Source organism: Astatotilapia calliptera, chromosome 15 (assembly GCF_964374335.1).
Source record: "Astatotilapia calliptera chromosome 15, fAstCal68.1, whole genome shotgun sequence".
NCBI lineage: Eukaryota > Metazoa > Chordata > Actinopteri > Cichliformes > Cichlidae > Astatotilapia > Astatotilapia calliptera.
The window spans coordinates 16,583,459-16,608,880 of record NC_137436.1 but is presented as its reverse complement, the minus strand read 5'-3'; the positions used below and the strand labels follow the sequence as shown (position 1 = coordinate 16,608,880).

Sequence of the window (25,422 nt, the reverse complement as noted above, 5' to 3'; positions counted from 1 at the left end):
TTCAAGGAATTAGACTTAATCGTTACCATGGGATCGTTTCTCTGAATTTGTGATGAGCTAATGTGAGATTGTGAGATTAAACATCATGCAGAGCAGGATCACATTTTATCATATTTCATTGCATCAACATCTGGTTCGGGTCTGAGCTGATTACTAGAACATCTGGAAGGACAGTTTGTCTGTCCTGTTGGTACAGCCAGATTATTCCCTTCAGTCAGCTGTAATGGTGTATCATGTATAGTACTCAGTAGGCTAGCGAAGTACCTGAAGTATATTTATTCTTGGCTTGCTGATGTTGTAGAGAATGAAACATTTCTCCAGTGTGCCATTGTGTTAGCATAACAAAAGTAACTGATTTGTGTGTGAATTCGGTGTTGAAGGGGCCAGAATAAAGTAAACAACAGAAGTGAAAACAGAGAAGCATCGCCCAGAGAACTGCTAGGAAATCAAATCAACCACTAATCATGAAATCAGAGTGCGAAATCTATTGTGACAATTTGGAGGTTCCAGTTCCTCAAATGGGGATACAGCAGGGTTTGTTTCCTGCCATAAAAGCATTGTCTAGTCACTTATGTATATTAAAAAGTGGTGCATCATTTATCCATTCTTCTTCCAGGTATTGCTCTGGTTTCTTGTGAAGAAGCTGCAGACATTTAGTTCCCTCTTTATGCGTCATTCCAATTGTTGCACATCTTCCAATTATTATTATTTGTTTCCAACCTTGTGCCGGGTCACTTTTATAGACTCGTTCAGCTGAATGTACTGCTGCAGTTTCTCCGTTATTTCTAAAAGGACTGCTGAGTAGAAGGTAACTTCTACAGGGGAGTATTATTAGAACAAACAAAAAACAGTGCAAAATATTATTTTAAAGTTTCTAAATACTTTAGACTGTTATAACCTTGTACAGAAGCGGTTGGATGCTCATGTAGGTACATACAGCCCACTCTTTGGCAAATGCAGTCATAGTTTCACTGTCTACACACTAACTAGCCCCTCAGAGGGCATCCTTACTAGTCTGTTCAAGCACTGAATTTTTGAAGGTATGTGTTGGCACAAGCACACGCAGCTGCAAACAAAATGAGCAATTCATTGCTCTTGATCCGGTCAGATTTAAAATTGCTGCATTGTTTGCTTTCCAACTGTGGTTAAAGTCCTATGTTTCTTTCCTTTCACGCAGGTTCCTACATGTATGTTGACGTCTCGCAGTATGATGTTGGAGAAAAAGCCAGGTTTCAGCTGCCAGTCATGAAGGAGAATGATACTCACTGTATCGACTTCAACTATCTCCTCAGTAGCCCCGATGGCTCCAGCCCTGGCACGCTCAACGTCCTGGTGAAGGTACTGAGATCCGATCTAGTAGAGTAGATTGGATATGTAGTAGTTAATTGTCTTAAGGGACCCCATGATGCTCATTCCCAACTACCTCTTATTATTTCTGAGCCAGTGCGACTTTGCATGATTCACAGTTTAAAATAATCCTTTTTTATCTTATACTGGGTCTTGGCGCAGCCCGTTGTTTTAGCTGGGATCTGAAACTATCTGAGCATTACTGGCCCTCATAATAAGTTTTAACGGCAGATGTGTACCTGAGAGAGCCCGTTGATGTTGTAAGCCCTCTCTGACATCATCCAGATATAAGAGTAAAAAATAAAGTGCTAGCAAAACTGCTAGTTTAAAGTAACTCAGGGACAGAGCTGTTAGCTCACATGGATTACCTGTACATATGGTGACATCATTATTTGCAACTTTGGCCATGTTTATGCCCAGCTATGTAGAGTTAATATGTACCAGAAAACAGAAAAACATAGTAGACCTCAATTAACTGACGGTTATATTTATTTGGATTTTTCTAATTAGTAAACAAACCAGCTGAATCAAGACCAAATGTACACCTCCACCAGCCACTATACAGCAGTGTACATTCTCTGAGGCTACATATTATAGAGCCCAAGCTGGATTGCATTATTCTAAATTAATTAAAGGAGTTTGTTTGTCACAAAAGCAGATGGTGACCAAAGCCTCTCCATTTAAAACAAAACAGGACAGAAGAAAACAAAGCAAAAGAATACTAGATTTATTGGAAATTCTTGGTTTTAGTTTTATGAAACATCCCCGCAATTATTGCAGCTAACATGCAATAGAGGCTGCTGATTGCCTTGCTTTAACCAACACTTTCATTTCACAATTAAACATGATTTTTAAAGCAACACACATGCAGTCTCACGTTTATTTCAAAATAACATTGTTATTTGTTTTATTTAAATAATATGGAGAAGTACATTCACATATCTGGTGCTTTGACAGTCTATTCCACAGTTATTTCCATAACACCTCTGTCTCCTGATCCTATTCTTTTCTTTTTTCTGTGTGTGAATGTTCTTAGAAAACACATTAAGATTAGATTGTAGTTTCTTTGGAATTTCCTGGCTAGAGCCAGGTGAGCTGTAATAAACCAAGAAAAAGATGCCTGACTGGAATGTAAAAGGGATAAATCATGAATTGCAGTGCACTGCATGCTTATAGGTTCATTTTTGTGTAAACTATTTTGTGACTGATTGTGGTTCTGTTTGATTTCTAGGTGAACAAGGGTCCCTTGGCTAACCCTATATGGAATGTGACGTCCTACACCGGTAAAGACTAGCTCACAGCAGTGCTTAATCTGATTCAATTCAGCGTTTATGCATTATTGCTTATAATGGCTTATTTTGATCCTGATGTCGTTGTCCAGGTAAAGAGTGGCTGAGAGCTGAACTTGCCGTTTCCACGTTCTGGCCTAATGAATATCAGGTAAATCGGTAAAATAACAAACAGCAACTACACAGTTAGAACATCCCACTATCATGCATAGTTCTTTACTTTCTGTCAAACTGATGTGAAAACGCAGATGTCACACAGACACACACAAATAAAGGCAAACACATACACGTGCTGTGAGGCAGGCAGCTGATTTATTTGTGTTGACTGAGGCTCAGGAGGTGGCGATTAGGCTAGAAAGACACTTAGAAAGACCAGCCGGGTGTGTGTTTATGTGTACATGTGTTTGCACGCATAGGGGTGTGTCGCCATGCTGGACACTGACATTGTTGTTATTGCCCTATGGTCTTGTTTATGTGTTTTTAATGAGCAGCTGTCTGACTTGACCCTGAACATGAGATTCACATAGGAAAATCTATTGCAGGAATATTGTTGTAGGTTGCATTATACTGATCTTATGCGCATATTTGTCTCTTCCTTTTTCTTAATTTATGTCAGTCAACTTGATCTGTGCGCGGTCGTTGGGTGGTGTTCAGACATGTGTGTACATTACAGGCTGAGCGTTGTAGCTCCATACACACACTGATCATGTTAACACACACAGCCAGAGGACTGTGTAATATTACTATAAAGCAAAGTGTAAGAACATCCTCCAAATGGCCCATCTGGAGCCCAGTCCCCCCCAGCGGAGATCACCAGCATGAAACTCGTGTGTCAACATGTTTTAATTGGAACATAATCATCCAGGTTTGCCAAGGATTATATAGGTTTTGAGGCTGGGAAACAGGTTATTGGATTTCAGAGTATGAAGCTATTTTATCATGTTGGAACATGTTTCTCTGTTAGCACTTTAGCTTCAGCTGTAATGAGACTCGTTTCACCAGGGGAAGACCTGTCGCATGCAACAACAGATGCACGTATGAAATGCAGACAAAGCCACATAGCACAGTTTAAGAAGACCTTGTAGTCCTCTTAAACATTTTGTCTTTCTTGGCTCTTTATTTCAACTGAAAACTTAACAATCTTAACCGTTTCTAGATCTCCACAATGCAGTGAAGAAAGAACTTTATATAAAGATAATAATATCTGGTGACAGTTTGATATCAGAGTAAAAATATATTCCAAGGATTGGTGGTTTAAGTGATGTGTTTTGTTTTTATTTATCTTTTTTTAAACGTGACAGTAAATCTTGAGTTTTGAGCTCTTGGTCAGACAAAACAAGATATTTTAAGACTCATTTTCTCACAGGAACTTAAATTACCTTATGCGTTAATTCATATGATATATATACAGAAACAGTGCCCAAACACAATTTACATTTATTAATCTTTGGGCTATAAAGTCACATGAAAATGTTCCTTCCCTGCAGCTTTAACCTCCTAAGACCCGAACTCTTCCACAGCATGCATTTTTAATTTCTCTTTGATATTTGGGTATATTGGGGCCCAATGAATGTAAAAACAAAGAATTACCAGATTTTTTTTTTACCTTATTTTTGTTTTTATGAAAAATCAGAGCCACATATGAGGACATTCGTTTAAAATTTTGATAGAACAGTAGCAGTATAATGTCCTCATAAGTGGATATCAGGCCCTTGTAGAGCAAAATTGAGTATTTTGGTCTAAATAACCCAAAATGTGATGTCCACATATGTGGACGCCAGGTCCTAGGAGGTTAAACATGTTTGATTCAATGGCCATGCATGCATAAACTGTATCTGAGTGACGTACTCTGGAGTAATGATGTAGGCTTTAACATTTCAGAAAGCAATAAACCTGCTCTACACTGATTGGATTGGTCAGATAGTGAGTGTTTGACCCCCTGTATGTATCAGAGGTGACCGCAATCCAATATAAGAATATGAATTCAAATGGCTTTATGGTAGACAATTAACTTTTACAAGAAGGTAAAATGACTTGCACCCAAGCCACATGTCCCTGGGCATGATGAAAATCCTTTCAATACCACACTCATGAGTACACAAACATTAGCAGAGTGTAGATTTGAGACCAGCTCAAAAAATTGATTATAATCTTTGATTTGACTGCAGAGACTTGCTTCACTGCCAAAAGAGTTGGCCTGAGATTTGAAAATGTTTAAAAGTTTGATGTCAAGTTTCTTGCTTTTAAAGTTCCTAAATGCTAAAATTTAATTGGACACCAATGGGCAGACCTTGTGTACTCAGTCTTTCATTCTCTGTCAGGTTCAAACAAGTTCATAACCAAGATATAATTTGTTCAGCTAAATGTCCACAGACAAACCTCAGACTATACTGTGGGTTAGATTCCACTCACTGCAAATTCAGAAAGGTTGTTAAAGATTTTTTAATCTCACTTTTGAATAGCAGGCTGGTAAAGAGCCAGCCCTAAGCCACACATTTCATTTAAGTATTATGTCTATATTAAATAGATTTCCTTTAGGCTATGTAAGAAGAAAAAGTATTAAGATAATTTGAGAAGATTCATTTTATTCACTTTATTTGGGGAACATTCATTGCCCAGAGTGGTGACCCGAGTTCGTCCTCAATGACTTGAAGCATAAACATAAAACATTGGTTTATATGTTTTTATACATGCACCTACATGCAGGTGTATAGGAGGCAGGCAGACAGGAAAGCTTGGCAGACAGGAAAGACGGAGATGAAGGTATTAAAAGTCAGCTGATGTCTTTCTGCTGGGCTCCGCAGTGAGCTATGAGTGAAAGATGATAGGAGAGAGAGACAAGATAGATTGGTAGGGCAGGGAGACCGAGAGGGGGAGAGTGTGACAAGCAGGAGATGATAAGCTGTGGGTAAACAGTTCACGGCAGATTTCCTTTTACAGGTGATGAATGACAACAACTGCTCACTGCCTTGCTCTCTTTCTCCCTCTGCCTCTCTTTTTGATGGCTACCTCCTCTTTTCTCCTCCTGTCCCTTCTCTTCTGTTCATTAGGTGCTCCTTTCTAAATAAACACTGTTAGAAAACAGACAGCAAGCGAGAAATAGAGAAAGGGGAAAAAGGCTTGGGAAGGCTAACGTATGGACAAGGAGGAGGAAGTGAAGAAGAGAGAGATTACGATGAGGTGGATTTTCCTAATTCAGATCCTTAGTGAGCTGCAGGGAGGTTGAAGCACCTGTTGACTGTTATGACTCCACTTAAAATCTACAAATTTAGCTTGCCAGTGTTATTTAGTGTTAAGCAGGTAATTTGCCTACTCAGCCATGATTGCTTATTTCTTCCAAGCAATCATACTAACACATGAGAAATTAGTTCACGGCAAGAATGTCCACAGATTGTTTTTTTTATTTTCATCAGATTTATAATGGTCACCCAATGGTCACCCATTATATTTTAAAGTTATATATACATAATCTATTTTGCCCAATTATCAGCTTACATTTAAATACTTTGTAAAGTCCTGGTGGATTAACAAACACTGTGCGTTTCCATTCCCCAAGGGAATCAAAACAAGCACGACAGGTTTGTTTTTCCAGTTCATCCGAGGCCATTCCCATAACGCTGAAACTTTCACTACCTTCACCAGGTCATGGTACTCAAATCACATTTTAGTTCTACCCTTAAGAATGAGCTGTTTTCAACTATCCAGCACTTTTAAGGCGGCCTATACCACGAAGTAATGGTTTTTTGGAAGCTTTTCTAGGGAAACTAAAAGTGCATTACATACACACTCGTTGATTAAACTCCTTTAAAAAAAACAAGCAGCAAAGGATTTACAGATTGGTTAGTCATAGCTTTTGGCATCACAGTCAAAATTGTTGCAAATATTACATAACGTTTAAAGTATTGTGGATCTTCCAACACTATGAAGAAAAAGGCTTAAATGGCTGATCGGGGAGCTGTTCATGCAGTAGAAAGGCAGCTAATGGTAGCCTCCCATGCCTCTAATGTGTGACTCTGTGTGTTTGAAGTATTTATCAATCATTGACCTGCTGGTAGCACAAAAATGAAATTAGGAATTATCCTGTGGGGAACATGGATGTCAGTACAATGGATTTACTGAATTTAACTCCCAAGGCCAACACTATTATCATAGCTAAAAGAAAATTGAATTTCATGTATTTATTTTGGGTTTTTTTTTTCATCCTTTGCTGAAGTTCTCATCATGTGTTACATGCACAGATGTTTGACAACATAAGGAAAACAGACAGATGTAGGAAAGGAAAGGAAAGCAAAAATAGGCATGGGGAAAAAAGAACAAACAGAGAGGTCATAGCCCTTTGCTATCTGACTTACCACACTGGATTTCAGTATATACTATAATTTCTTTAGCAGCCATTTTTGTGTACCCAAAGAGATTACTATGATCCATGAGGAAGTATCTCATTTATCCTCCCTGCCGTGTTGGGCAGAATGTATAAATCCAGCGGCATTCAGGGTGGCGGTTTTGAATTTATCCAGTTTAAAGCACATCACCAGCTGCTGTCGGTGACTTTCAGCCTGCTTTAAGATTGAATTGTTCATATTCACAACAAATTGAAATGGCAATAGTCTCACTTTGCAGCTTCCACTGCACTTAGGATGCATCAAAACAATTTGTGATCTGGTAACAGTACTAAAGAGTTGATTTCATAACCATAAGGGGCTTGTGATTTGCAAACAGAGCATTTGTAGATTACTTTTCTCTCAGGCTTTGACTTTGTTTTTCCTGTTGTTGTATTTTCTGTTTTTGATACACGGTTTATGTGCACAAATTGTTACATTTGCAAATTCAACTTCTTCAAGGTTTCAAGCTCAAGCATTTTGTGTGCTACTTGTAAATGCTGTTGTCAGTAATTGTGCATGCTAATTGTATGAAAATTTATTAATTAGCACATTAAAAAGATGTTATTTCAGGATATCTTCATCTCAGTGTTAATATTAACTGTTTAAACTGCAATTGGGAGAGCAATAGGTAAATCTCCTCTATCTCTCTTCTCTCAGGTCATATTTGAAGCTGAGGTTTCGGACAGCAAAGCCGGCTTCATCGCCATAGACGACATTCAGGTGCTCAGCTACCCATGCGGTGAGTCATTAGCATGCCAGCAATTAGTCCTAGTTCGCTGGATAGACGCTGATAGCTTTGGCCACTAATTAGACTGTACCTGGGATGGTTTCTGTTGCACTTGAATGGGTAGATAAGTGGGAAGGTGACACAAGAGAGGAGGGATGTGGCAAGAGGAGAAAGGCAAGTCGTAGAGAAAAATGAGAGAAATAAAAAAAGGAGAGTGGAGGAAACACAGAGAGAAAGAGGGGAATAGGAGAGAGTGAAGCGGGAAATGAGACAGTATTAGGGCAATCATGGAGAGAGAAGATTCTGACCACTCAGCTCTTTCTCTTTAACCCACAAGCACACACAGATGCGTGCACACACACACAGAGTGAACAGTAGCTTTCTTGTCTCTGTACTGACAGGAAAGAGATGAGAGCTGCGATCCTTTTTAAATTCTCAGTACGTCTCAAGTCTTCCTCTCTTCTTTGCTTGAGTGTTTCCTTACCACTAGAGGCTAGAAAAAAAGTGTTGTGACGACAAACTGTTAACAGAAGGGTCGTCCGTTAATCTAAAGCCATAGGCATGTTCCTGGAGAGGCAACTATTACAGCTGTTTTTGTTATCTATCTAGCAGAAGCACTGAAATCTTCCAGGACAATTCTGTTTCTTAATGGATTCTATTGATTATAAGTCATAAAAATAAAGTGTCGTGAACCCTTGTAGAGTTTGTGGGGTCGTGGTGTCCCTGTGGTCCCTGTCTCTGTCACAAGTTGTCGATATGAGTCAGAAACACATTTCTACACTTGGACGTGAAATCTTGTAAAATATGGGAGGGAAAAAAGGATCCCTGGTGTTTTAATGGCAGAGCAGCGGGGCCCTTAATAGGAAGGAGCAAGTATTTAAAAAGGAATTAGTACTTAGTCTCCACAGTGGAAGCATTCATTCTCACAGCTGCATTTCTGGACACACGGGTTTGTGTGTGTGTGCACATGTTCACATGCGTGCATGTGTGAGCTTGTGTGTTTGTGAGCGTGTGTCCGTGTGTGTGTGTTTTCATTCACCATAGGAGCTGCTATCTATGATTGCAATCACATCCCCAGAATAAAGATGTCACGGCTGAACTGGATCTTCAGGGTCTAAAAAGGCTTACTTCATTATCTTAGCATGGTATTTAAGAACTGGAAGCTATGTCAAGTCACATGTAGTGAAGGTGGCATTATTGTTACCTGGCAATGGCAAGTCAGTACTGTGCTGTGGTCCAGTAAAACATAATAATGACAAAAATGAACATATTCCTCAGGGTGGCCCATCGTCCTGAAATGTATTGTGTGTTTGTGATAAGGTGACCGTTTTGTCACCTCATTTCCATTTTAAAGAGAGGAATAAAATCAAAACATTTTAAAGCACAAATACATATATTCTCGCTGTAAACCTAATCTGATTCGCCTCTTTGTTTGACCTCATTTCCTGCAGATAAATCGCCTCATTTCCTGCGCCTTGGGGATGTGGAGGTGAACGCTGGACAAAATGCCACTTTTCAGTGTATCGCCACGGGGCGAGACACCTCGAACAATAAACTCTGGCTACAGGTACAACCAAGAAAACATTTGCAAAACGTGTGTGGTGTGCTGTTATTACACCAACAAGTTCTACAAGGCATTTGTAGCAAGACCAGATCTAAACGATTAATTATGATTATGGGGTTATTTAACTAGCAGTATTTAAATTGCAATAATATTCGCAGCCTTTCAAGTCCAGATCCAAAAACAGCCTGTTTTGTCACATCTAACAGTGGTATTCATTTTAGTGTACCCAAATACAACATTATTGAATGGATTTCATTTATTTACTTATTTATTTTTACAGAATATGACAGTTAAAAACATATTTAAGAAAGTCAACTTTAAAGCCAGAAAGGCTTGATAAGTTAAGAGAAAATTTATACCACTGGACTCAACTAAGAGCATGTTTTCTGTAATTGGGACAGACTTTCCCTTCATTATATGACTCTCTGTCTTCATAAAGTTGCAGTACAAATGAAAATGAGCAAGGCCTTGCTAAATCTGTCATTGCATTCTTGTGCTGATTAATGCGAGCAGTTCCTTGTAAAATAATATAAATATGCAGTATATAGCTTTATTTACTTAACAACACAAAGAGTGTACTGAATGTGACACCCTTAGGACTTGTATGTCCAATTATAAAGTGTCAACTGCGCAAACACACAAGTACACACTCACGCAGTCACAGTCACACTGACTGACTTCAGGCCATACATCTAGCAGCTAACATGATTAAGAGTTTAATAGCTGCTGATTTCATTATGGTTCTATTGTAGTCATGACCTTCAAACCTGCTGTCAGCGAAGCAGAGGGGGATGAGAGTGTGTACACACACGTGTGTGTGCGCACGTGTCTGTGGTCAGTGCTGGCTGACCTTGAGCAAGGCATTTAACCCTTCATACCCGCTGCAACACCTGATCTGTCTGTCTGTGTGTGTTTGTCTGTAGAGGAGAAATGGAGAAGATATTCCAGTGGCTCTGACCAAAAACATCAACCACAGACGGTTTGCTGCCTCCTTCCACCTCAAAGAAGTCACTAATCAAGATCAAGATCTGTATCGCTGTGTCACCCAGTCAGAGCGCGGCTCTGGGGTGTCCAACTTTGCTGCGCTTATCGTCAGAGGTGAGGATTTTGAAAAACATTTTCAAGGTTATTTAATAGATTTTCTGTCAACTTCTTTGCTGCTTTTTTAAAAATCTGATAGTAGTATATTTATATATATAAGCTTTTTTGAAGAGTTCTTGGATGTACAATGAAAGTTCCCAATGTATTAAATTTTAATACAGTGTGTCAACAAAGTCAGACAGAAGTAAACAAAATCAGGATTCACAGGAGCTTGATCCATTTATCAAATTTGTTAGCTTAAATCACAGCTGCCAATAGCATATTTTATCATTAGCTAAGTAATTAAGTTTAATTCAGTGATGTTAATTTGGACAGTCAACAGTGACTCCAGTGCAGCACGAAGTAAATAACGAGTGATTTTGGACTAAAGCTTCATTTAAGGGCAAAATATTTAGTTCATGATGTTGCCCCTTATGAAAATTAATAGTCCAGCCCTGATATAGAGGATGTCTTATCATATGAAAGAGTGATTTAATAATAGACTAACTCTGTAATTAAAAGGTTAATGCTGAGTTACATCCTACGTGCTTCCATGTACCCTGGCTAGCTGTTTTCTTGACCTCTCTGTGTGTTTGTGTGTTTTTTTTGTTATGACCAACTTTGTGTTTCACTGTGACTGACTGATAAAATGAAAGTCACAATATAGGCTAATGAGGGAGGGTATGTAGATCTATGTGTGCTACGCTTGTGTTTGAATGTGGGTGCAAATGCTCCGTCTGTGTGTGTAGATGCTTATATGAGGATGAGATAGCTCAATTGTTGTCTATGCCAGCATGGGCGTGCTGTGTCTGAGTGTACGCGAATCGAATCTGTGTATTTGTGTGTGTGTGTGTGTGTGTGTGTGTGTGTGTGTGTGTGTGTGTGTGTGTGTGTGTGTGTGTGCGCGCGCGCTGCAGCTGTCATGTGCATCTGACATGTGGTTAATAAGGTGTCACCAATGTGTGTTTGAGATGGGATGCTTTATTCATTCACATCCAATAGCTTACATATTCAATTCATCTCCCAGAGAGACACACGGGGGGTGGGGTGGGGGTGGAGGGGGCAGATTGGGGTGGGTAAAGGCGAAAGAGATTCAGAAAGAATGATATGGGAGTGACAGAAGGGGGGTGGAGTGGGCAGGGTGGGGAGGTGGAAGGAAGAGCAAAGAGAAGAGAGGAGTTGGTGGAGAAAAGTTAAATGTAAATAGCTCATTATCCAAAGAATATCCATATCAGAATCAAGAATATGTGTGAATATGTAAACAGCAGAGCAGAGTCATGTTTATTATTCTGCATAGGAGATGTCAGAGCAGAAAGAAATAAGAAATCAAAGCAGGAACGAGCGGCATGAATATTAGATGGCGTACCTCAGATAAAGGTGCTCTTACACTCTCTGGCATAGAGGTTCAACTCTCTGTGTCACTTGACCCTAACCCTGCTATTGTGAGGCTAAAAATCACTAGATATAAACAGATTTTTATTTATTTATTGATGAGGATTATCAGGCAGTAATGGAAGGAGATCTTCAGGACATTGCTGATTTAGTAGGAAAACGTAAGTGGCTAATGTTTATTTATTGTGAACATCTTTTTTTGATTGCGAGAAGGGAAAGAGGAATGAGATGAGAAACTCGCACAGCAGGAGATATGTGTCCGAACATGAAAGGAACCAATCTACATGTATGAAAATAGATTCAGGTTCAAGACGGTGCACTGAGAACGCTGTGTCTTTCATAACCAGCCAGTGTTTTTGGTTTTTGGGGCGTTTTGGGGCGATCGTGGCTCAAGAGTTGGGCGTTCGCCTTGTAATCGGAAGGTTGCCGGTTCGAGCCCCGGCTTGGACAGTCTCGGTCGTTGTGTCCTTGGGCAAGACACTTCACCCGTTGCCTACTGGTGGTGGTCAGAGGGCCCGGTGGCGCCAGTGTCCGGCAGCCTCGCCTCTGTCAGTGCGCCCCAGGGTGGCTGTGGCTACAATGTAGCTTGCCATCACCAGTGTGTGAATGGGTGGATGACTGGATATGTAAAGCGCTTTGGGGTCCTTAGGGACTAGTAAAGCGCTATATAAATACAGGCCATTTACCATTTTTAACAATCAGTAGGAACGATACTGTTGGACGTTTGAGGAATTTTGGTGATTATGAATATTGATCTTGAATCTGGTCGTTAGAAAGATGTCACAATAAAATAATAAGGACTGCATGTATGAATGTGGGAGGAGAAGAGCCTCATGTTTATTTATTGGTAATATCAGATGTGAGAAGAGAACCAGAGAGAAATCAAAGAAACAGAGAATATGTTTATTTCACTTTTTGAAAAGTCTGCTTGTTGGATAATTGAGGCTCCTGCAGGACACTGACAACCATGAATATGGACAGTGTTGCTGCATTGCTAATATTTTCGCTCTGAATATTTTGATATTTAATATTTATTTATTGTGAAATTTAAGCTAGCAGGCGAACTGCTGGGAATGGGCTATTACTTGAGGAATCATCTATATAGATTATAGGAAAACGGGAAAAGGGAGAACTCATATGGATGTGCCAAAATATGATATACATAAAAAATAACCCAGGTTTCATCTTCAAAGCCTTAAAGTGGCTCACTGTAGGATGTGAAATTGCCCCACTAAGGTTACTCACAGGAATAGTCTATTGATATTTATAACATGTAGATGACAAAGATGTGCCATTATCATGTGGGGAGGCTGTCAGGATGAAAGAAAAGAATCACATTTCTTTAAACAGAGGTGTGTCTTGGGAGCTTGAGAGGTGTGACAGGGGATTCCAAGATATTTCTTATATGTACATTTCCGCCTCTCTTCCCTTTTGTTGAAATATAAAAGCATATGACGGCTAAGTTACTAGCTAACTACCAAGCCTATTTAGTAAACACAGGCTACATGGGTGTTGCTCAGACACAGATAACTGCTAACTGCTAAATATCATGCAATATAAACAACAGAGCTTCCATTAAAGAACCTAGAGCACAGACTCCTGAGGTGGGCTCTTTGTACACTTGAGCACACAGCTTGGACATCTACTCCAGTGACAGACTATCAAAGCCGACCTGCCCCTTAAAACCGCCCTCATAATACCTTTAACCATTTATACAGTTTTAATTTGTGGGGTTTAACTCAAGAGTTGCAGCTTGGCCAAAATCCAGATGAATAAAATACTGTCACATTATATAGGGATTTGTTTATTATTCGTTTGTAAAACTTTAATAAGCGATCAATAGATACTTGGTTTTTAGAAAGAAGTACACGTCACTCACACAAGCTGTAGCTTCTCTCAAGATTACTTGCTGGTTTTCTCTCAATATAACAGTCAACTCAGCATCCCTGGGTCGCTTGCTTTTCCAAACAAATATACAAGATCTGATCAAATATCCAGAGGCCAGTTTTAAAATTCAGCGTTACATATACATTTCCTTGTGTACCAAAACAGTACTAAGGTTCAATAGCCCAAAGCCCAAAATTTTAAGACCTGATGGATGGATGCTGGCAAGCAGAAGCTCTGCCTTTACAAGTTTTACTGTAGATAAACAGCACGAGAGGTATGAGAGAGTCTGACTGTGTGTTTGGGTGTGTATATGTATGTGCGTGTCACTTTTGGTTTGGTCAGAGGCGAGCTCTAATAAAGCCTTGCCCTCTGGTTCCTTTGGTGACAGAGTGCATCATCACCACACACATACATCACCATGCCAGCTTGCATTACACACAACCCATGGCCTAAAAATCTCCTGCAATATTACTGTCACACACACAAACACAAACATGTATCAGACTTATGTGCACACACAAGTTGCTTGAATTCCTGCAGTTGGTTTAAGCTATAGTGGTCCACCTCTAAAATGTCCCTTTTTCTCTTGTCGCCAGTCGCACACTCTTAAGTTAGACTGACAGGTGGAGCTTCAGGCATTATATAAAACTATAGAAAACCAAAACTACTACCACTGGACTGTTGTTAATGCAGCTGAAATACACACACACTTGCACGCTCATGCACACTTCTGTAGTTCTGTAGGTCACATGACCTCCAGTGAGCTCCCTAGTGATGTCAGCAAAGGTTTGTGAAAGCTAAACTTTATTGACAAGGTTGCTGACGATGGAAAACAAAGGACATTCCTGGTGGGCTCCGGTCACCAATGAAAACTCTCTCTTTTTCCACTCCTTTCTTATATTAGTCTGACTGTCTCTGTCACCACATTACAAACCACAAAAGCACAGAACCTACCAAAACATCTTTCATAATAGCTTCTGATTGCTTGCTCTTTTCCATATCGGAAGAAAATGAATGACAATATAAAGAAATTAATCACAGAGGCAGTGTAGGTCAGAATCAGCATATACATTTGAAGCTTTCCCAGTGTTCATTTGTTTCCTTATTTTCATTTACATTCGACCCAAAAACCTGAGAACGATGAGAGGGTTCACACATGTGATTAATAATAAAAAAGATAGTGACAGCAATTCCACCGCAAAATATTGGAATAACACCATTGATGATTTGTTATATTTTTTAGGTCAGTTGCACGAATGACAAGTGATGGAACAAAACAAGGAGAAAATGTAAAGTTTGAGCTTGTTCCAGCTTTTGTTTTTTTTCCTCTGGAGTCTCATAATGACCCAGTTACATTTCTTACTGTTTCATTTTTATGTGTTTTATTTATTTGTTAGATATTCGTAGATTTTAAGCAACATTCAAACACGCATTCAAGCTAACACACAAGCTAAAAAAATAAATAAACCTACTGTTTTGTGCCCTTTAAAAATGCATCATTGTGAATCTGCTTCATTTCTTCATCTGCTTATTTATCATCGGGTTGTTTACTTTGCTTATTTGATGGCATTGCGGGATGACATGCCGTTGACGTTGGTGGTTTTCTGAAGTAACTTCAACATTCATTATCTGGATTCAGCTTCATTGGCCTGCCTGTGCCTGTGTCTGCGTTTGCACGTGTGCGCGTGCTGTCAAACTTCAGTGTTTCATCTGTTGCTAAAGCGCTGCTTCCCCATGCGCACCTCTCTGACAGCCACATTCAGTACACACAAAAATGACAACGCAGGCACACAAAGAAAAAAAAAAAACAGGTGACAGTAATGTGAAATATAACTGTTAATGGAGCAACATACACCGTAACACACAGGCACACACATTTAATTTAGATAATACAGTACTTGCTTTGATATGGTGTGATTGAAGCTGGTGGTGTGTCTGAGAAAGATAAAAATCTTTATGATTTACTGCATGCGAGACAGATCACAGTGCATGTGTGTGAGGAGAGTGATTAATTCATGCGTTGATCTGTGTGTGTGTGTGTGTGTGTGTGTGTGTGTGTGTGTGTGTGTGTGTGTGTGTGTGTGTGTGTGTGTGTGTGTGTGTGTGTGTAGATGTGTCAAGTAGATCAAACTTTGATGCACTGTGTTTAAAGGTTGTATGTGTTTTCAGCCTGTCAGTCACAGATGTGTGACAGTTATCTGGGATCTGGCTGGCCCTGAAACCATCGTGCATCCATCACATTATGTAAAAACACATCATTTATTCACCAAGCACTTTGTGGCCGTGTTACAGGGACATACGTCTAGTAAAACTACATACTGTGCATAATATTTAAAACTTAATTGCCGTTATTTAGTCAATTGTACTTTTTTTCTTATTTTACAGTATGAAATGATACTGTAAGGTAATTAATCGTTACACCTAACAAAGGGGTAGTTGATGAGCTGAATGTTTGGGCAAATAAGCAAACTTAATAATGGTAACCAGATCCCCTTTGAGATGTCTCTAAATTTTTCGGATGCTTATATAATGCATAGATTTCAGTCTGAATAAGGACTTGAATTCCAAAAGCCATCTGACAAGTAGAACAGAGTTTGGCCTCTAGGCTCTAATCGTCTTAGTCCTGCAGAAAACATTTGCACAGAGATATTGGGGAGTGATGGGTAAATATCAGTCCCCTAAGTCAGGGCCTGTTGGTGGCTGATGCTCGGGTGATGGTGATGCATAGCAAACAACCTTGTCAAAACAGAGGGAGAGATAGGAATGTTAGCAACTTATGTGCATTTTTTACTGGGAGGGTTCTTTTGGTAGATCGAATGGAAAGTGAGGGATGTCGCTTTAGTTTTCAGTATTGCATCTTGCCAGTACAAGCTTTGAGATTTAGATTATAGAACAAAAAAGCAGAGGGGGGAACTGCTCATGCTGTTGCTTTAACATAGTAGATTCACAGTCTTGTGGTAGCGAAGATGTTCTGTCATATTTGAATTAGCATTTTTTACACAAATTCTTTCTCATGGACCAAAAATCCATTTGATTTTAACAGAAGAAGTAAGAAAAGCACACATTTCACATCAGAAAAGGGCTTAGTCTGTATTTTTAATTCAGGAAGGTAAAAAGGCTTGTCATGTGTAGAGTGTAAACTTTATTATTATGATTTTATTCTTAGTAAAAGGACATGGGATCTAAGCAGCCCTATGAAGCATCTTAAACCATTTAATTAGCCATGATGCTCACGTAGCTCGTGTTGTGAGTGGGTGTCGTGGCTACAAGACCTAGACCCTAGACAGTTGTCATAGCTGGCAGGTATTCTGTTTAAAATGTTTGAGTTCACAAAGATCATGTGACCACTAATGAGGTATTTTATTAGATTGACTTTATTATGTTTGCTGCCACCCTAAAGTGACCTTGTTTTTGCGAAACCAACTTACATGTTCTTGTTCTTTGTTTTCTCTCCCCAGAGCCTCCGCACCCAATTGCACCACCTCAGCTGCTCGGTGTCGGTCCCACTTATCTACTAATTCAGCTCAATGCTAACTCCATATTTGGAGATGGACCTATAATACTAAAGGAGGTGTGTTAGTCTTGAAGTACTGGATGTTTTTAACAATTTAACATTGTAAATTGGGGCATTGTAGTCATGCAAACTTAACAAATTATGTAATTACTTAACAAACCTTTAACAAAGACCATAACAATTACCATTTATAATCTTACAGGAAAACAGGTGGCTTCTAAGTCACATGAATAATTCCGATTTAGCTTATATGAAGAAAGCTGACCTCTAAGCTTTCTTCTGATTGTCTGCCTCTTGCAAATAAAACACTTAAACTATAGGTTTGTTTCTGTGCTCACACCAGTCATGTGACTGAGAGAACATTGTTGTGGATATCCACCTTCACTTACATCATAGAAAATTGTCTAAAAATGGAGACAAGCGTCTGGTTCACAGGGATTATTTTTCTTGATTTCTTCTTTTCCATGCTTAGTATGTACATCCAGCAATTTACCAGCATATGAAAGAAAATAAGGAAAAACATGATTACAAGTTGTCATTTGCATATTTTCACAAGGTTATAAGTCATAAGCAGAAGCATGGTATCTGGTCATGGAGGAAACCTTTGTATTCCAGAGATTATCATATGACACTGACATTAATATTGATGTTCGGATTAATACTTTCTATTCTTTCTAATAGGTTGAGTACCGTATGACATCTGGCAGCTGGACAGAGACTCATGCTGTGAACTCTCCTAACTACAAGTTATGGCATCTTGACCCAGACACAGAGTATGAGATCAGGGTCTTACTGACCAGACCAGGAGAGGGAGGTACCGGGAAACCTGGTCCGCCGCTCATTACTCGGACCAAATGTGCAGGTAGGACAGCTGCAATATGTTAACATAGAAGAGTTAGGATTCAATGTATTGATTTTGTGATTAGAGACTTTGCCTTGTCAATAGAGTCCTTCCTTATGTATGTTCTCCTAAAAGAAGATCAGCCAGGTTTAGCAAGAAGTCACAGATGGCATTACTTAATTGGTCCCTCTTGATCACACAGGCTTTTTTCTGCTTGTCTTATTATTTATCGATCTGTCCATCTACTGTTCTTTTTGTCTTGGTATATATATTTTAGTTGGTAGGGTGATATTTGTACAATGAACAGGCAGGAAGAGGAGAGGTGTAGCGAGGGGTGGAATTGGAGAAGAAAGGAGGGGAGAGCCTGAGTCAGTTCTTGGTTGCTCAGTGATCTGCGCAAAAGAGTGATTATAACACTGGAGGCTCTCTGCACTTTCTATCACTTTTTATACTGTTTTTTTCTATACTTCTGTCATTCCTGCTTTCTCTCTGCTACTCTTCCTCTTTCATACCTCCCTTTGTGCCTTCTCTATAGCTTTCTTTCTGCTTCGTTCTTTTTCACTGCCTTTCCCCCTTTTCTCCCTGCTTCTCTCTCCCCATCTTTCGCTCTCTGTGGATCAATAGACGGAGGGCAGAAACACTGTCTGACATTTGTAGAAATAAACGACTGAAATATAAACACAGCTAGCCTGAGGGAGAGAGACGGAGCAGGAGCGAGAGAGAGGGTTGATATGAGAGAGAAAGAGACAGAAATAAAAGCAATGAGCTTGAATGAGAAACAGAATAAGGGAGCGATGGAGAGATGATGAAAAACAATAAGGCTGGAAAAGAAAGAGAAGAGAGAATGAGAGTGGGGCGAGAGAGTGCAAGAGGCGAGAGAATGATGAAACTGGAGAATAAAAATGAAAGAGAGATGAAAACTCATAACCACAGGGTCTGACTGATGTGTGCCAACCTGTGTGTGTGTGTGTGTGTGTGTTTAACAATGAATGGATCTGCACGTATGTGGTGTCTGTTTATTGACAGAGAGGAAGTCATAGACTTGTTCAGGCGACTCGTGTATTGAACAGTTTCCTGTTTGACAGGAAGAGGAAATTAATCTTCTTCTCCTCATTCATGCTGGAACACATTGCTGGTAAAGACGTAAACTCATTGTAATCTACGTAATATGATGATAACAGGCCAAATCTAGAAAATGCGATTATGAATTTAGAGACTAAAGAAAAAAATGAATCCTGTACATCTGATTTATTTTCTGTTTTCCTGACTGTAAAAAACTGTAGTGTATTATGATGTTTGATATTAAGGCATTAATATTTTATGATTTTTAGAAGGACTTCCTGGCATGTAGTTATTCATCAAATGCATTTCAGACAGTAGCAGTGCAGCAAATGTCCTTATGAACAAACATTCCTCAGATCAATTAGATTAGTTGGATGAAACGAGAGATCTAATACTGAAGACCTTTTCATTGAACAGGGAACTAAAAGATGAGCCACTTTTGTTTGCTGATAGGTAGATTACCTTTGGACAGATGCATGCAGGCTGTTCTCACATGTTTTCAGCCTTTAAGCTTAGCTAGCATGCTTCTGACTGGTATTTAATCTTTGCTGTGGATGTTACATTTTCTGTACACCAAATAATCCCAACAGAAAGCATTGTAAACAACTACGTTTTTAACAGATTTGTAAAGAAGTCCACAGAATCAGCTAAATGAAGTTGAGTGAGAGAATGATCCAAAGCCTAGCTGCCACAAACTGAAAGGCTCTGTGTCTTCCCAGTTCTCAGTTTCGTATGTGGAACAACTAGCTACCAAAGACTGTGAGCAGAAGTGTGTTTAATAAGACTCTGAGATAAAAAAAATTAAAAAAAATCTGCAGCTTGTCCATTTATGTTCCATATACAAGAATTTTAAAATGAATTCTAAAATCTACTGGGAACCAATGTGGAAAGTATAAAATAAGCAATTTGATCTCACCTAGTAGAACGAGTTAGTAGTCTGGCAATGGCTTTTTGTATAGCTTGGAGGTGTGTAAGAGATTATTTATCCAGTATATAGAGCATTACAGCAATCTAGGTGCGCTGAGACAAATGCATGAACAATTTTCTCCAGTTCAGCTGAGAAACTAAAGCTGGCAATTTAGAAATGCTCCTTTAATGAGAGAAACAGGGATATGAAAAATACTTTTTATGAGAGCCATAGAGTGGAATCTGATATTAAGAAAGACATTAGGCGAGTACTTTCAGTGTCAAGGCCAGCGAAGAGGTCAAATTCCTGTGTTACAATTATAAAGAAAAGTAATGTGGTTCTGCACAAAAACAAAATATTACTTTTGTCACTGTATAAATTGAGGTTTCACAAAAGTCATCTCGCTAATATACAGTCAAATAAATTCATTCCATAGTCTTTTATGACTAGTTTATGCTTTCTGTTACAAGTTGCAGGTCTTATTTAATGCAAAATAGTGTAATTTTGTAAATTAAAGTCTACTTTTGAGTAAAAAAGACAATATGATTTAGAGTGTGGCAAGTCAAACAGTACCAGCACACACTGTCCTTACGTAGATCACTCAAAAAAACAAAATAAAATGGTGACATTCAAAATATCTGTTATAATTTTCTGACTCGCTTTCTGATCCAACCTGTCCTGGCAGATGGCTGCCCCAACTGATCCTGGTTCTGCCAGGTTTTCTTTCCCACTGCAGTCTAGCTTCAATCACACCATATCATCTGATTTTTTGGGTTCTCTCTATTATTGTAGGGGGTCTACCTTACCGTATGAAGTGCCACGAGGTGACTGCTGTTGTGCTTTGGCACTATATAAATAAAATCGAATTGAATTGAAAATTAATGGTCGTCCACAAATCAGTACGTGAGGTCACAGTCGCACCTTTTATATACAGTGTATGATTTGGCACCGTTACTTATATTTTGAATAATATGCTGATGTTTTTAGTTAAATCTCCCCACCTTCTCCCTTTGTGTTTCCAGCGTAACTGAGATTATCCACACACACATGCAAATGTGCACACACCCTTGGAGTTGGATTGTGTGTGTTTGTGTTTGTTGTTAGAGTGAGGCACACACACAGGCACGGGGTAGGAATGTTATTTAAATGGTAATGACTCCTTTGCTTTTTCTGTTTGGTTAGGTTTGTCTGATCCCACCACCTGTAGTTTACTGAATATTTAGTTTAATACAATATGATGAAGACATGCACACACACACACACACAAGCATCAGGCATCAGCCCAAGCGTGCCACCACACGAAACACTGTTTAATTAAAAAACCAATATAGTTAATAAAAAACTGAGCAGACATCACACACACTGCTGAGCAATTGATATGATAACAGGAAGGATTTCATCTCCTCCTTTCCTCTCTTCTTTTGTCCTCACGTCTCTTTTCATCTCTTCCGTTTACATTTTTTTCTCCTCTGTCCCCGCTTCTTTCTCACGCTCTCTCTGTCTCTCTTCTCCAACTCTTCTCGATTTTTCTTCTGTGGTGATGTATTGCTCTTGTCTGAAGGGTGAAATATAATCAACTTGAACTGAAGGGTTAGTGAGTGTGCGTCGTGCGTGTGTGTGTGTGTGTGACAGAAGAAGGTGATGAAGTAGCTTTTAATCCAAATCCTGAATTTTCTGCTGAAAACCTCTTGGTCATGGGAGGTTAGATACACACACACACACACACACACACACACACACACACACACACACACACACACACACACACACACACACACAGACAAATCGTAGTTGCTGAGGCTTGAGCACACACGCAGTTCAAGAGAGTCACAGTATTTCTCATATGTTGCACAAGCTCAGCATCGCTTGGATTTATGGAAGAATAGAATCACAAAACACATTTCCAGACACACAAACACAGATGCTGCAGGGAATCACACACACTATGTCATATGTACTTCTTTTTATATGTGAATATGCACACACACAGACACACACACCAGCAGTACAACACTTTTAAGTGTCAGTCTCTTGAAAGAGCAGCCAACAGATTTAGCGACAGAGCGTGTTTTGCTGTGCATGTCAGTTTTACAGTAATGTTCTGTCTGTGTGGGTCCACATTCGTCTGGCAAATGGGGTTTTTTTTTAATCTAACGGAGGGTCTCTTATTTGCAGGGGTCAGTTTTTCATGGATAGATTTCAGCAAAGTGCTTTGCAACCGCCATGAGATTCTGTAGTTCCTAAACCAAAAATGTCACATGCTCAGAAGACATTTTTTAAATTTAATTTAATGAAATTCATAAAAAAAATGCAACATGTTCTGTGCGCTGTGGCAAAACAGTGAAAATATGAGCTAAAACACTGCATGAAAGGCGATTTTATTCCATTTTTGACATTTTGCTGCAATAATGTGACACTTTAAAATACACTGCTTTTTAAAGTGTACTGTCATCATCTCTATTTTGTATGAGTTAATATGATTGGACTCTTGATAAGCAGGTCTGGTGAATTAAATTAAACTTTTAGCGTGTGCTCATGCTCGTGCAGTGCATCTGCAATTAACCAGAATCACTGCTCCTTTATGATCACCTAAACTGTGCAAGTTTAAGGGCACTCCTCCTGGAGTGTTGGCCAGATTGTAGTGCAGCCAAACAAGGTGAATGTCAAGGTCACATTTGTGACCCATATGGATTGTGAGACGGAGGAGATACTACATCACTGAGGTTCTGGTTGCTGTTTCTGTGAAACCATTTCTGTGAAAAGTATAAAACCAACTAATTACCTATTAATGAATCCTGCAAGTTGGATGGCCTCATTTCCACGAGCATGTGCTTTGTAGTTTGATCTGAGTCAATTCCACACCACACTAATGTTCGAACTGTTTAAAAGCCAAAAGGTGAAAGTACTAAGAGGTGTTATTGGTATTAGTAATGTTGAGTTTTATGGGTAATAAGAAGAATAAAGAACAGAGCCAACTTTACCCTTTAAAAGACATTTGTGGACTCCTCCCTCTTTGCTTCGCGTTTATGTTTGAATTGCTTTTGAATTTAACTCATGCATGTCTTTTTAATCATCAGACACGAGCTGGATTTCCATTTATTTTTCTCAGCCTCATAATTTGAAACAACTCGCACGGCACTGTATGGATAGTGTTTTTTGGACTTAATTGCTGCTTTCATAATTAGCCTCTCAAAATCCATGTAGCTTCCAAGTGCAAATTGAAAACATGTTGGAGGGCAAATTTGAACCTTTTAAGTACTTAAATGTGGCCTAGAAAGAGAAGCACACATGCAGAGAGAAATTAGAGTTAGAGACAGAATAAATGGATGGAGTTTCATTTGTCTTACTTATGACAGTGGAAGGATTACCAGGAACTAATTGGACAGATTAACTTGGCTTTAGCTGCATCTCCTGTCAACCTTTTCTTTTCCAGCCCCTCCTCTCCTCTTTTCTTCTGCTTTTTCTTCAGCTTCATCTCCTCTCACAATGGTTTTATGGCTGTGTTTGTTGGCTCTTCATAATACCTCATGTTGAGGGACATGGTTTGGTTGCCTTTAGCATAGTTCTGTTTCATTTAGTTTCATTTCCTTTGCTTTTGTTTTCCATTTTTTAATTCCAACCTCTGGATTCTGCTGATATGAAGCTTTCTGTCGTTGGTGTTATTGTTAGTGTTTATTGGTATTGTTGTTGTTTTCAAAGCTGCATCTGTAGAGAACAAAGCCTTTTAGTTCCAACATGAATCCAGCCGTTTGTCTGTCTACCAAAAGGAGGGGGAAAGGGACAAGGCAGCCTCTGTGGTTTGCCATTGGACCTGGTCCCGCTTGACTCTGGCTGTATTCCAGACGAGTTATCGTCGTTCCCCGTTCCACCTCTGTTTCTCTCTTTCTGTCTCTTGTCTCCGTTTCCCTTTTCTCTCTCTGCTACCTTTATCTGTTCCTCGCTTTCTTCAAACCCAGTTTCATTTTTGTCCATATATTGCTCTGTTCTGCCACTATTCTTTCTTTCTTTTTTCATTCTTTCTCTCTTTCTTTCCCTACCTGCTTCCACTATAAATAGAGATAAGCAGCAATACAATATAAGTCAATAGGGTAATGGGTTTTCAAAAAAGTCATGGTGCGTGTGGGTGTTAAAGACACATAAATTTGTTTACACATTCACATTGTGGGGAACCACCTCCCATTTGGGGACACAAAGTCCCAGTATAATAAATCTTGAAATTATAGGGCCTAATGTTAGGGTTGGGTAACTGGTTATGATGGTAGGTTAGGGCAAGTCTCCAGGAAATGAATGTAATGCCCCCTGAAGTGATGGAAATATGACACTGTGTGCATGTGTGTTTGTGTGACAGGCAGCCAGTCATATATTTTGTTTTAATTCCACGTGGAAGACTGTCTTACTGTGAAGCAGTGTTAGCATCAAGAGACCCTGAAATCAATGTAATTTATTACACTGCCCTAACTGTGAGCATGTGTGTGCGTGTGTCTATGCACCTGTGTGTCATAATAGCTTGTTTTATAGTGAGGATCACAACTATTGATTTGAACAGGGAGAGAGACACAGAGAAGAGAATGAGACAAGTGAGGAAGACAGCGAAACAAAGCGAGAGACAGGCAGAGAAACCAGTGGTCTCTGTCTTGCTCTATTTAAATGTCAACCATCCAATAACAGGTTGAAGCAAAAATGAAATGCTCCGACCCCTCAGCTATTAACACACACGCTGTTCAGCAATAATATTTTCTCAGCAGACAATTACCTGCACAGCCTTTCTTCCCCTGTGTCTTCTTCTATTCCTCATTTTCTGTCCATCTGTTTGTCACATTATTAGTGACATATTTATGTTTAGAGGATTACGCAAACATTAGCATGACTGCATTTTGTGTTGTTGAGTGTATGTAAGAGTTGTGTGTTTGTCCTTGACAATGAATTGTTATTATGAGAAGTTTTACTGAGATGAACACACACGCACACACAAACACACCTATAAATGCTCTGCCCAGATTTAATCTTGATTCAGTCACAATCTAAAGTGTGAGTGGGTGTGTGTGTGTGTGTGTAGGTGCCTGTGAGCTTCCGTGCATGTGTGTGTGTGTGAGTGACAGGCAGATAATGGGTTGTCAGAAGAAGCGACAAGTTTGTGTCCTTGTGTAGTCTCCTCTGAAAGAGGAAGACCCAGGGAAAAACACAGAGCAAGACAAGGAGGGGTTGGGGAGAGACGTGCGTCTCTATTTAAGGTGAGCCGTTTTTATTAAAAAATCTTGGGAGGACATAAGGAATCAGGTGGGTTACAGCTAGACTGGATAAAAGAGGAATAAAACATCAACAGGTGATAGACTTATCAACGTGAATTCAATTTTTGACGAAGAACAAAGCTTTTCATTAAGTTTGTCTTTGTTTCCCAGTAATGTATTTCACTCTGGCGATGTCAAAGAC

At 39.4% G+C, this 25,422-nt stretch overlaps 1 protein-coding gene across 27 annotated transcripts in view; it reads left to right on the top strand.

Annotated features, from left to right (window-relative positions):
- Nucleotides 1-25,422, top strand: part of ptprk (protein tyrosine phosphatase receptor type K) — a 120,006-nt gene that overhangs the window by 60,977 nt on the left and 33,607 nt on the right. For all 27 annotated transcript variants that reach the window (XM_026193803.2, XM_026193819.2, XM_026193818.2 and 24 more), the window contains 8 exons: nt 1,178-1,338; nt 2,579-2,630; nt 2,729-2,787; nt 7,676-7,757; nt 9,197-9,312; nt 10,233-10,407; nt 17,127-17,239; nt 17,864-18,044. In XM_026193803.2, coding sequence (XP_026049588.1) covers nt 1,178-1,338; nt 2,579-2,630; nt 2,729-2,787; nt 7,676-7,757; nt 9,197-9,312; nt 10,233-10,407; nt 17,127-17,239; nt 17,864-18,044 — 939 coding nt within the window. The remainder of the gene's footprint in view (nt 1-1,177; nt 1,339-2,578; nt 2,631-2,728; nt 2,788-7,675; nt 7,758-9,196; nt 9,313-10,232; nt 10,408-17,126; nt 17,240-17,863; nt 18,045-25,422) is intronic.